This window comes from Thunnus maccoyii, chromosome 22 (assembly GCF_910596095.1).
Source record: "Thunnus maccoyii chromosome 22, fThuMac1.1, whole genome shotgun sequence".
In the NCBI taxonomy this organism is placed as follows: domain Eukaryota; kingdom Metazoa; phylum Chordata; class Actinopteri; order Scombriformes; family Scombridae; genus Thunnus; species Thunnus maccoyii.
This window is the reverse complement of record NC_056554.1, coordinates 13,258,100-13,271,240: the sequence shown is the minus strand read 5'-3', so window position 1 is coordinate 13,271,240 and position 13,141 is coordinate 13,258,100. Positions and strand designations below refer to the sequence as shown.

At 36.6% G+C, this 13,141-nt stretch overlaps 2 protein-coding genes across 3 annotated transcripts; both read left to right on the top strand.

Annotated features, from left to right (window-relative positions):
- Positions 1–331: 331 nt before the first annotated feature.
- cnpy4 (canopy FGF signaling regulator 4) lies at positions 332–4,626 on the top strand. The gene is made up of 6 exons (XM_042400312.1): positions 332–526; positions 1,208–1,334; positions 2,311–2,407; positions 2,759–2,881; positions 3,128–3,245; positions 3,942–4,626. The coding sequence occupies exons 1-6, from the start codon at positions 442–444 to the stop codon at positions 4,091–4,093; spliced, it is 702 nt and encodes a 233-aa protein (XP_042256246.1). The 5' UTR covers positions 332–441; the 3' UTR covers positions 4,094–4,626.
- Positions 4,627–4,751: 125 nt separating this feature from the next.
- On the top strand, positions 4,752–8,570 carry LOC121889164 (zona pellucida sperm-binding protein 3-like). Of its 2 annotated transcripts, none has more exons than XM_042400903.1 (8): positions 4,752–5,259; positions 5,448–5,566; positions 6,773–6,876; positions 7,441–7,615; positions 7,838–7,955; positions 8,037–8,122; positions 8,209–8,339; positions 8,447–8,570. In XM_042400903.1, exons 1-8 carry the CDS (start codon positions 4,846–4,848, stop codon positions 8,530–8,532), a joined length of 1,233 nt encoding a protein of 410 aa, XP_042256837.1. In that variant the 5' UTR covers positions 4,752–4,845; the 3' UTR covers positions 8,533–8,570. The 2 variants fall into 2 exon arrangements, with proteins under 2 accessions (XP_042256837.1, XP_042256836.1); XM_042400902.1 differs by having other exon boundaries at positions 4,753–5,259; positions 6,770–6,876.
- The last annotated feature ends 4,571 nt before the right edge of the window (positions 8,571–13,141 follow it).

Here is a 13,141-nt window from a genome sequence, read left to right as displayed (position 1 = left end):
AATGTCTTTGCATTAACACAAAACTGACAAGTAGACAAAACAAAAAAAAAACTAGAAATAAGAGCATTTGTTTTCCAACTCCATATAGTCTCATTTCATTACAATTTACCTTTATTTATTTTACTTCTTAATTTATTTATTTGATCTCAGCACTGTTTGTGGTTTTCATGTTCTCAGTTGTGTTGTCATGAACTTATACCATGTTTTACAGATGCTTATTTGAACTTCTGTATTCAATAAAGTGAAAGAAAAAAAAAAAACTAATGTTGGCGTTTTCTTCTATCGACAATCTTCCCTGGAATCCAAACATCAGGCATCGATTAGTCTCCGCTGTTAGGAGACACTACGCATGCGCACTTGCAAGTGGGCAGCATACGTCGATGTGGCGACTGTAAACTTAAAAGTTTAGTGCGTTTGTAGATTTTAACACAAACTGTTGCAATGAAACTTTATATACTGGCTTTGTTTTGTGTCTGCAGTTTAGTTAAAGCAGAAGAAGACGAGAGACTGCCGAATAAATGCGAAGGTAGGACGAGAAAGAGTCAGAGACAGCTAACTGTTGCTGTTATTTAACGTTATGACCATATGTAACATTATTATTGTTGTTATTTCCTCTTTATTGAGTGTATGAATGAACATGAGGTACATACTTGGGAACAAAATGCCAGGGAGGTTTACAAACAACACATGAGTAAAAAATAAATAAATAAGACAACAGAATAGAGTTTAAAAAAGACATTAAAACAATACATTCATTAACAGTTTTTACATTGCTGCTCACATTCTTTATGAAAAACTGAAGAGAGGTTTTATGTTGGAAAACTTGGACCTATGAATATGAAACTTAGCTAAGATAATTATAAGATTTATAATGCATGCTTGTTTCCAAATCTTTCTGTTGTAATTTAAAAACCCAAACAGAAGCCCTCATGTTTATACAATGAAGCAAAGTCAGCCATTAATTTGTCATTAATTAATTTAAAAACCTCTTGTCAAAGTCTTTTAGTATAATAACAATGTCAAGATAACTGTTGCACAGTTTCAGTGTTATCTGGCATTACATGAGCAGAATAGTACAAGTGTTCACATTTATGTGTCCGCTGACATGTCAGCCTGTAATCTTTGACAAACCTTATAGGTACAAAGTAGCTTTTTTTTTTTTAAAAAATAGTTTTTAAAGGTTGTCTGTATGTGTCCTGTCTGTCAGTTTGTAAGTTTCTGACAGTGGAGCTGCAGGAAGCTCTGGAGAAAAGCAGCCGCTCGAAAGAAGTCCTGGAGGTCGGACAGGTGCTGGACACAGGCAAGAGAAAAAGAAAGATAAAATACAACACCTCGTAAGTTACCTTCCTCTGCCTGAGGAATATTACTTTAATATGTATTTACAGGACAACACTTGTGTCTGAACCTGGCAGTTTACAGGTGTTAAAGTAGTGAATTAGTGAAAAGCTTTAATCGCTTTTTGCACCACAAGTCTGATTTCATTCAATTAACTTAAAAACTAAATCCTGTCTGTCACATGGCTCATGTGCAGTAAGCCAGTAGTTACACCAGCATGCAGCAACAAAATCAGGAGAAGGTGACTAAAGTTAACTATGAAACCAAAATGTTTTAATTAAAATGATGCTGAAGGGAGATTACTGATAAGTTTGTAACATTAAAAATGTGTTAGACATTGTTTTGTGACAAATATGAGTTGGTTAAATCCACTATCACAGTATATATAATTTATAGAGTTGTAACGATTAGTTGATTAATCAATTAGTCATCAACTATTAAATTAATCACCAAATATTTTGATAATTGATTAATCATTTTGAGTCTTTTTTTTTAAGAAAAAGCTTTTCAAATGTGAATATTTTCTGGTTTCTTTAGTCTTTTATGGCAGTAAACTGAATATGTTTGGGATGTGGACTGTTGGTTGAGAGGAAAACAAGACACCTGAGGACGTCACTTTGGGCTTTGGAAGACTTTGTGATTGACATTTTCACCATTTTCAGACATTTTCTGGACCAAACAACTCATTGAGAAAATAATCGACAAATTGATTGAGTCGTTAGTTGCAGCCCTTGTAACTTTATATCAGGATATCAATATAAATTGTGATCCAGTCCATTGTCTGGAATATGAATTGAGGAACCATAAATATCAATAATCTTTTAGGCCCCAACTAGAGTCTTCTGTCAGTATGAAGCCAGAAATCTTGAACTAAATCTGAAATGAAGTGAGATTACTGAAGACACTAACATAAATGTGTTTAACTTTGTTTTATAGGAAGCTAATCTGAAGATCTCTTGTCTTTTCTGGTTTTAGGGAAACTAGGCTGACGGAGGCGGTAGACAACATATGTGAGCGCATCCTGCAGTACAGCGTTCATGCAGAGAGGCCGGGCAGCCTTCGTTACGCCAAGGTGAAGTTTACCTGCCTGCACTTTGAAACGTTTCACCTGCAGAAACTGAGCAAGGATGGACAAAGCTCATATTTACCACCCAGAAAGGAATTTGAAATTTCGAATACACATTTTAAAATGAATGCATGTAAACAGAGTCAACATTGTGCAAATCTACTATCAAGAACTAATTCATAATTTATTTAAAGTATTTGAGAGGCTTCATACAGTTTTTGTAACCAGTAACCAACATTAATCACCGTACATTTACAGAACACATAACTTTTCTCACAACACTTTTTAGTATTTTTTCTCATTTACAAGCATGAATTTATGAGTGAAACTGACATATATCTGGTTTGTGTGATGCAGGGAACCAGTCAGACGATGGCGACTCTGAAGAACCTGGTCCACAAAGGGGTTAAAGTGGATCTGGGCATGCCCTTTGAGCTGTGGGACGAACCCTCTGTAGAAGTGTCAGACATGAAAAAACAGGTTTGTGTGTGTTTGTGTATATGTCTTTACCTGCTGTGAACTGTGGAACACACTGAATCTTTCAGAAGCCTCAATAAATGTAAATAAATTCTTTCTAACTTGTTCAGTAATTCTTCTATAGTCTAAAGTTGTACTGGAAGTCAGAAAAACAAACCTTATTAACACTACAAAACATTAAATTTAGTGTATAGTGATGTACCTGCTTCTGAAACACCTAATATGTGTGTGTTGGTGTGTGATGTTCAGTGTGAGACCATGCTGGAGGAGTTTGAGGAGGTTGTGGAGGATTGGTACTTCCATCATCAGGACCAGAGGCTGGAGAACTTCCTCTGTGAGAGTCACGTCCTCAAAACATCAGAGCAAGGTACGAGATGCAGAGAAAGTTGTGCTAGCTAGTTACGTTTATAGTCCAACGCTTCTTAAAATGCTTTCAAGTCAGCTTGACAACACAGCGTCTCATTTAACGCTGAAACAGTCAATTAGTCCAGTTTTCAGGTTCCAGCTTCACTAGTTTTCGTATTATCTTTGGGTTTTTGGGGGGTTCTTTGCGTTCATGTTGAGAATTTTCCTCTATTTTCTAAAAGAAGTTTATTGGATAATGAAAATAATTGTGTGTTGCAGCCCTTGTCAGTTCAGTTTACAATGTCAGATGATAAATACAAACCTCACACAACATGTAAGAGAGGAATTGAATTCAGTATCACCAGCGTTATTATTATTATCATAGACTTGACGCACTTTTCTGAAAGAGCACTTTCTTAATCACAAGTTACAAAGTACTTCATGGAGATAAAACAAATCAAAGACCAAATAAAAATAGCAAGAGAGCAGAACAACTGGGTTCAAGTTAACAACAGAGTTAGCAGAACAAAAGCTCATAAATCTAAAAAGCTATTAAACAGAAGTGTATTATCAAGAGGTCAACGTAATCAGATATGTACTGTGGGAACCACCAACAATGTTAAAATACTTTACTTTTACACGAGAACTAACTGAAATCTGAGCTATAATAACTCAAACTTTTTCTTCTCATGTCATAATTTTTCTCTCCCTCTTTCAGAATGTCTGAAGGAGGTGTGGAAAGGAGACATGGGGACCAAAGGAGGGGTCAAGGAGTCAGCAAGCGACAGCACAGGAGATGAAGGAGCAAATAATAGCGCTAAGGAGGAGGAGAAGGAGGAGGGAAAGACGCATGATGCCGGCGAGCTATGAGGGGAAACATTTTCAACGAAAGAAATACAGCCAACAACAGAAAACCTCAACTGTAGCTTTTGGCGGGAAAAATGCAAAACAATCGACAAGAAGCTGAGATTACAAATTACTCTGGTACATTATGGAGAGGTTACATTGAGATTATAGCGTTTGATGGATGATGTGCAGAAAAGTTTTTCTGTCAACACTATTTCTTGTGCCAAATCTTAAGAGTTTACATTCTTACAAGAGAATAATAATAGTGTGAAATGATGCTTTACAGAATTGAACACTAAATTTCTGCCATTACTTTTATGAATGTTGTCACCCTTTGGGAAACTGTCGCACCTTTTTAAACACTCGGTTATTTGAATTATGAAGTTTTTAAGTCTTTACCAGTAATATTTGAGACCTTTTCAGTGTTACATCATGTGTGAACGCTGTTACATCTCTCCTTACGCCAATATTATAAAGGCACATATCGATATTTTTTACCCCTGAATGCAATATGTACAGTTTTTCATCGTGAATAAAATGCTTTTTTTTTAACAACACTGTCTTTTTTCTGCATGTTTTTTCACAGAAAAATGTCCTCAAACAATACAAAAGTGCAGTTTTCAAAGTCTGTAAAGAAGTGTGATTGTTACAGTGACTGCTGGTCTTTAATCAAGCCTGATTAGTCGCAGGTGTGCTCCTCTTGGTTCATGTTGACAGCTTTTTTTTTTTGACAGCCACATTAAGAAACTTTGAATTTATTAGATGAAAACACCACAATGCCTCTTTCTGTGCATTTTACATTTTCTATATATATTCTGTTCAAATTGGTGGCAGTTAGATGCTACACTTATCAAACCAAACCTCTGTTTCTGTCTTTTTCTGACTTGGCTGCTCTTGAAGCAAACTCAAACAAACCAAACACTCACCCGTGGAGCGACACTAGGGATCCCGCTGGAATAATAACTGCTGCCGGAGAGCACAAGGTGAAGACCTTTGTGGTGAAATGTCATGAGGACAGTATCGAGGTTGTGATGAAAGCTTATCTGTTTGACCCTGCTCTGCCTGTGGAGCCCACACACTTGAGGCTTGGACCTGTCAGTGCTGCACACAGTCACTGCACAGCCAGGAAGTCTGAACATGGAGAGTACATCATCAGAGCGGCACTGAGTGACTGTGGAGGCAGAGTGATGGTTGGTGAGCTTCTTTATTATCAAAATATAATGTCAGTGTTGATGGCCAGTAAACCGCACTCTACTGTTTACAACCAGAAATTCTCTCTATGCAAGAAAACCCATCTGGATCACACAGTAGTTGTTTTATGCTGCCATCTAGTGGCTTTACTTTTATAATGATCGCTGTGTCTTTACACCTGTTTTAGTTCACAGAGAGTGCCGTACTATACAAGAACCTGCTGCTGTACTCTCCCCCTCCAAAATCACAAGGAGACGTATTTTATGTGGAGGGAGCTGCTGTTCCTGTGCAGTGTAAATATAAAAGGTGATTTCACACAGATAAAATGGTCTTTAGAGCTTTATATGTGCCGCTGATGCTGTGAAAAGTTAGTAGAGGAAAATCTGATGGTGCAGATTGCAGGTAGTGTACCTTTGGATCACACATCTGGGTTTTGCTTTGAAATACTGAGCAAAAAACTGATTTTTACAGTGGAGCTGAAACATTGAACTGCATTATTTTCATTGTCAATGCTCTAAAAAGTGTCAGAAAGTAAAAAAAGATCATTTACGATGATATTAAACAGAGAAAAGCAGCAAATCCTCACATTTGAGGAATATAAAACAGTAAAGGCTCAGCATTTTTTATTTTGCTGAGTAATTTTCTGTCAATTGAGTCATTTTTTTGTGATTTTGTACGCAGAGTAAACAGGGAACATATAAAGTACTGTGCACTGTTTTAGGCACTAAAAGTGAAATGGGGATTCTTTCAAAAATAATGCCATAAATTGTTTTTATTTATCAATTAAGTTCATATTAAGTACAGTAAATAGAAGAAAATAAATCAATATTTGGTGTGACCAGCACCAGTTCTCCTCTGTGCACAGTTTTTCATGGTACTTGGCACGTCGTTGTTCCAAACAATTTGGAGAAGTTGCCACAGTTCTTCTGTGGATTTTGACGTCTCAGTTGCGTCTGTCATCATGTAATCATAGACTGGCTCCATGATGTTGAGATCAGGGCTCTGTGGGGGCCAAACCATCTGTTGGAGGACTCCTTGTCGCTGAAGATAGTTCTTTATGACTCTGGCTGTATGTTTGGGGTCATTGTCATGCTGCAGAGTAGATTTGGGACCGATGAGATGCCTCCCTGATGGTATTGCGTAATGGATAAAACTCCAAACATCTTAAGTGCCAAAAACTTTTGCACTGTACTGTATACACACAGAAATAAAATCCAATAATAATAATAATAATCCATCATGGTGACCTCCCCCAACACCCACCCACATGTCAAATCCCAACTTGGACTAATCGACTGCTTGCTTCAGCACTTGTTCCATTAAAACCTTGTAATCAAAACTTTCCTGAGTGTTGAGCAAGATGATGGAAAACACACTAAACCATTTTAGCTTACAGAAAACTTACACTGTAAAACGTATTTCATTATTTCAGGCACATTATTTCTAGTTCTGCTCATAATTTCCACTGTGATGGAAGTGGTTGCCAGGTTACCGTCTCTTCTCACCCAGCAGGAGGTACACAGTGAGCAGCAGAGCCCTGAAACCGACCTGGACTCCCCTGATCTCCGTTCACTCGACTCATCTCCACCTGGACTTCCACCTCAGGCTCATGACAAGTGGGCTGTTTTCAATATGATACGCTAAACAATTATTGATTGATGGTTTTGTCTATTAAACTTAAGAAAATAGTAAAAATTGCCCATTATAATTTCATAGAGCTCATGGTGATGTCTTCAATTGTTTTGTCTGATCAACAGTCCAAAACCCAAAGATATTCAGTTTATTTCATGTATGAGAAGATAAGCATCAAATTCTCACATCTGAGCAAATATTTTGCATTTTTGCTCAAAAAATGACTAAAACAATGAATCGATTATGAAAATGGGACAACAGAAACATTTACTTTGGTGTAGTTGATGAAATGCCATATACATGTATGATTGATTAAATCAAAATATGGTTGTATGATATATTTCATGAACAGCTTTTCAATAGGTTTTGCTTTCTTCACTTGTAACATTTATAACAGACAAAAACAGTTATTTTCCATAAAAGCCACATACAAAACTGTCATGCTCAAAAATGCTAATTTCACAGGATAAAGTGGTGATTTTCTCTGTTGCACTCCTTGTCAAATAAAATCACATTTTCCTAAATGAATGTGTCTTCTCTCTCTTCAGATGACTGGAGCAGTGAGAGAAAGTCATCTGTTTACTTCCTGGGGGAGATGATCAACATTGAAGCCTCTGTAGATCATCGTCATCTTCCTCTTCGTCTGTATGCAGACAGCTGCGTGACCACTCTGACCTCCGATGTGAAATCATACCCCAGATACCCCTTCATAGACCACCATGGGTGAGTCCTGTGTTAAATTAAATGTCTACAGTAGTCAGTTAATTAAACAAAAGAAAAGAAAAACTGCTTCCTTTGATCACATTTTGGTGGCCTAGAGGCCCAGATATTGCCGGCATAAGTCTGTTCAGTTCCTGCATCCTGTTATTATAAAATGCACCCAAATCACTGATATATTAAAGGGAAAGAAGTAAAATCTGATAAGAATACATCTGTGTCTTACAGATGTTTTACAGACTCCCAGCTGAACGGCTCCGGCTCTCGTTTCCTGCCTAGAGTCCAGGACACCCTCCTCCAGATACAACTCGAACCTTTCCTCTTCCATCAGGATCACAGACATACTGTCAGCACTCACTCTACAGTTTTCTTTTCATATCTATAAGGAGAAAAAATGGCTGAGTTTGCAATGTACTATCTCCTGTAGATCTATATCACATGTCACTTGGAAGCAGAGCTCACTTCAAACAATAAGAACCCAGAAAAAAAGGCCTGCTCTTTTATGAGCGGAAGGTCAGTTTCATCAGTCTCATAACTTTTCTCTCTGCTCTCTATTAAAACACAAAAGCTGTGGGTCAAACGTCTTTTTTATGCATCAGGTGGAAGTCCGTGGATGGAGAAGACGACGTGTGTGAGAGCTGTAGCAAGATTCAAGAGACAAATCGCAGCAACAGTGATGAGCCCGGCCACAAGAGGGCACCGAGGAGTAAAACAAAGTACAGATTAAATGGTATTGCCTTTAATATGTGTACAATAATGATTTATTAAGCGCTAAATACTTTAATACTTTCATTTATAAAAAATGACCAACTGAACTCTGATTTTCTGTGCTTGCAGAGCTGCAGAGGGAAACAACTGTTGGTCCAATCATATTTCTCCCCAGAAAGGCTGAACACAGTGGAAATGACAAGTATCTGTATTGAAGTTATTGGGTTTAATAAAACTGATGTTTGTTTGTTTGTTTGCAGACTTCAGATTTGCCTACTTGCAAGGTGCATGCAGAAGGGAAAGCAGCCATAACAATGTGTTGTATTTTATAAACTTATATTTTTTTAATGTAAAATCTTAATCTGAATAGTAAGCAGTAAGTATATCTGTGAGATAAATGTAGAGGAGTAAAGTACAATATTACCCTCTGAAACATAATGAAGTAAAAGTAGAAAGTAGTACATCAGTTATACAGTACTTGAGTAAATGTCATCTTTTCCACCACTGCACACTTAACAAACATCTGCTGACGAAGACCATGACACTTTGACATTCAAGTGTTTTTTGTGTTTTGTTCCATTATTTATCCATAAAAATCCACAACCCAACAACTAAAAATCATTTAATTCTGATGTACTGTAGGTAGCGGTTTGCAAAAATGTATTTTTAAATGTTTTATGCGACTGGATCTTCTTGTCTTGTAGTTATTTCTTTTTCTCCAGTGAAAGTTGAAGATTTGAAGTTTCCACATGAACAAAGTTATTTCCACAACATTATCAACTCTAAGATCAACCTGTTTAAAGGAAGAAAAGAAATATGTATGGTATTAGTTCAGTCTCGCTGTGGGCATGTCTTGTGGGGTTTTATCATCAAATGAAGCGTTGTGTAGTACATTTCTGTAGTAGTGTTGACAAATGTTGACACTAGCTCCCTCTTGAATAGCAGAAACAAGTGAGGTTATAAATCACACGCAGGGAAAACAATCTCACTGCAGACTGACCAATCAGATTTCCCTCATCAGCTGTGAATTGTGGCACAATTCAGTTGGACCATAGAAGTATCCAAACACTGACATAATGACTAAATTGGATATGAGTGACTGTAATGTTACATAATTGTTAAAATAATTTTCAGACAAGATTCCTTTAAAAAATAAATAAATAAACATAGGGGCCCAGCAGAAAACATCAACCACCAGCTGAGAAAAGGCTTAAAAAGTTGCAAAACAGTCTATTAGAATTCCTAAAATATATCTGAAAAGTGAGGGGTTGTTTTCGAAGATATTGACTATTTGTTAAAGTTTAGACTCTGCAGATATTCCAATAACCAGAAATGTTACATCACTTAGATCAAATAAACTGTAAAAAGCAGAAATGTGATTTTTCAAATGCATCCGCAGGTTTAGTCAGTAAATGAAACTTAAAATATTATCAATCAATAACAATCTAATGATGTCATATATAATAATACATCAGCCACAGAGTCCATTTTTCAATTTACTGTACAAATACTTTTACATTCATTTATTAGCAAAGTAAATGATTTGAAAATACTTCCATCAGAGCGTGACAATTGGACTATGAGATGCATTTAAAAGCTCCATAAAAAGCCAGTTTGACTTTGAACCAAGATTATAAAGTCAAACAAAGCTAATTGACAAGCATAAACTTGACGTAACTTTACATGATGTTCACCGGTAGAGATTAGATTTTGGTGATTGCAGCCTGTTATGGATTGCTGCATTTTTTCCCTCGGAGGCACCAGGAATTTGTTGTTGGGTTTTTATCCACTGCAATACAACAGTCTGCTCCTCATCTCTGTCCAGCACCTGTCAACACTGTTGCCAGACACAAAGTGAAGCAAACTTGGAAAAACAAAAACATTGCATTCATTTCATGGCAACCAGCATGATTTTCCACTCTGCTGTTATTGCCAACCCGCGTTTTAGAGCCAAACCCTTCAGTCAAAGTTGTTGTTTTTTGAAGACGTCTTTCCTGCTGCATTAAAACAAAAAACATCATTGTTACCAGCAAGGACATACTTATGATTGATTATTGGGAGAGAATCGTTTTTCAAATGTGAAATTTTGGCATTTAGTGTCTGAAAGAGGTCCAGGACAGTCCACAATTTCCTTTCTCACCATACCGTTATATACATTGGAGAAGGTCAGAGGGCAGGAAACATGATCTTCTTGAAGATCTGCTTAGACGAGGTGGCTGATCCCAGGAACTGGACGGGACATGTGAGATACATCATGTAAGTTAATAGAAGATCTTCTTACAGCCTCTGAAGCGTGATATCACCGAGCGAACAGAACAAAACCAAACGATCGGTGGACTGTGTCTCATTGTTAAAGTTTTATTTTTAGAAGATGCTGCTTTTCCAAAAGAATGGGAGAAACTTTGGCACTTTGGTAAAAATCAGTTTTATTCTCCAGCAACTTCACTGGCCCAGAAGATCTCATTTATCCATTTTCCCCATTTATAACTTTAAAGGACAAAATTTAGACAGAACTGCACTAAACAATACATCACACATACCATATATATGATATACATATATTGCACACATATCAACAAGAAGTATATTTCAAAGCAATAGTAAACAAAGTATTTTAATGGAAAAGTGGGCCAAATAATTCGAAATGTTATACACAAGACACAAATTTGAATGCAAGCTAAAATTTCCAAAGCTCAGAAGATTATGTTTCTCCAGTATCCAGCAAAAATTATATTGAATTAGCTTTTTATCAAGAATTTTTGAGATGGGTTTGTACAAGTACTCTAGTGGTTTAATGACTTTTTCTCCAATCTGCCACCAATATGTATCATATGAAGGAAAAGATCAAAGCATTCATAAATATTCTGGCTGCTTTTATAGAGAGACTGTTTCTAATTTGTATTAAATTTCCCAAGTTGCATTTAATTGTTTTTGTTTGTTTTTTTTAAAATGTTTTTTGAAAGGACGAAAAAATTTGTCACACTATTGATGACTTATGCTCACTTAATTGATGACATTTCCGTCGTCCTTTCACCTGCTTTACAGCTGCTAGCTTGGCTATTTTTTGCATATCAGTATACAAAAGTGTCATCAGCATACGTTCACAGTTATGTCTCTTGACAATGATGTGGGAGATCTTTAAGACAAAAGCTAAATAGTAGGGGGACTAACACTGATCCCTGGGGTATACCTGTTGTCTTAAATTAATATTTCCTTTGCTCCGAGTTAAAAATATGTAAATTTCACTCAAAAAATCAGATTTAGCTAATGTCACTTCTTGATTTTCTTTGTTTGTTGAAGTCTTTATAAATCAACATATCTGTATTTCATCCAGATTTAATCACTTTCTCTGTTCTTCATCGGTTTCCACAGATTTCCATTAAAACAGCTGATTTTTATTTTGGATTTTTTTCTCTGTATCTTCACAGCAATTATCTCCCTTGAAGAGTTAATTGTAATTGTAAATGTGTTACAGCCATTTATAAAATCAGTACTTGGTAGCTGCATCCCATCTGTGCAGCTACCAAGGTTGCATTCAAGGTTTTTGTAGTGCTCCAGTAACTGAGAAATACTGTAAATGTAGATTGTGGTTGCAAATTTCATCATATCATATCTGATCATCAAACCAAAGTACAGTGCCTTATTGTTGTACTTAAAATGTTTAAGCATGACTAATCCATCAAAGCAGACATCCATGTATTATGAAATCTGCTCCTATTCTGTCATGGTGGCTCAATGTTGACATTTATAATTACACCTCCATGGTATTTTGTTTATTATGATTTGACTCTCTTAGCACACTCATTGCTGCAGGGTGTAAACTTGGCAGCGCTAAGCACCTGTCATGGACCACCTTATGAGTTTTATTAAACATTTTCTTTTATTATTTTTCAATGATGATTTCTGTTATCAAGTAGTGTTTGTGTAATTAAGATTATTCATTAAATGGTCACAATTACCTCCACCTCCATCTTAGTTCAGGGAAACCTCTCGAGCCTCGGGTGTTTATGCTGCCAGAGTGCAGTATTGACGAATAAACGTGGTATTTTGCCTCTCAATTTACTTTATTGCACTTGTCCTGCGTCCAAGGATAGCATTTCTTAACTGCACTGTAACTACACACACACACACATACACACACACACACACACAAAGCACACCTGGGGAAACATTCCTCGAGGGAAGTCATCAATCAGTTTTATGGCTTTCTCTGGGAAAGTTTCCTCCTCTCCAATCAAGCGTCTTCCTCCCTCCCTCCACCTCAATTCTCTTTCTTATATTTCCATCTGTATCAGTTTTGCCTCACATCTGAGAACGATCCACTCCAGCCAATTAACTTTAACTATTTTTCCTATTCCACTGAGGGATAATTGGAGCAAAGTGGGGAATGAGATCTTTGCCTGGACAATACGAGATAAGACTACTGCAACTTTCCTCCTTGTCCTCAATTTGCCCACCAGTGGTAATAAACTTTAAGCAGAGAATCTGTACAGTGTAGAAAAATGTTCTTAACAAGCCATGAAATGCTCAATTGAGCCTGAAAACTGTAGTTTTCTCTTAAAGACGGAAAAGTTTCCAAGGCTCAGAAGATTCCACTTGTCTCAAACAGATGAACCTGTTTCAGGAAAGTTCATTTTCTCATGCTAGTAATCCATCTGAAATTTTCTTTTCTGCAAGCCATGTAACCAATTCAACAAATAACTACTAATTTCAGCTAAAAATAACTCAATTTATCAAACTTATGACTGTTATTTGCGACCAGTAGTGAAAGAAGTATTAACAGCCTTTAATTATGTAAAAGTAATGTGTTCTAGTAGTAAAAGT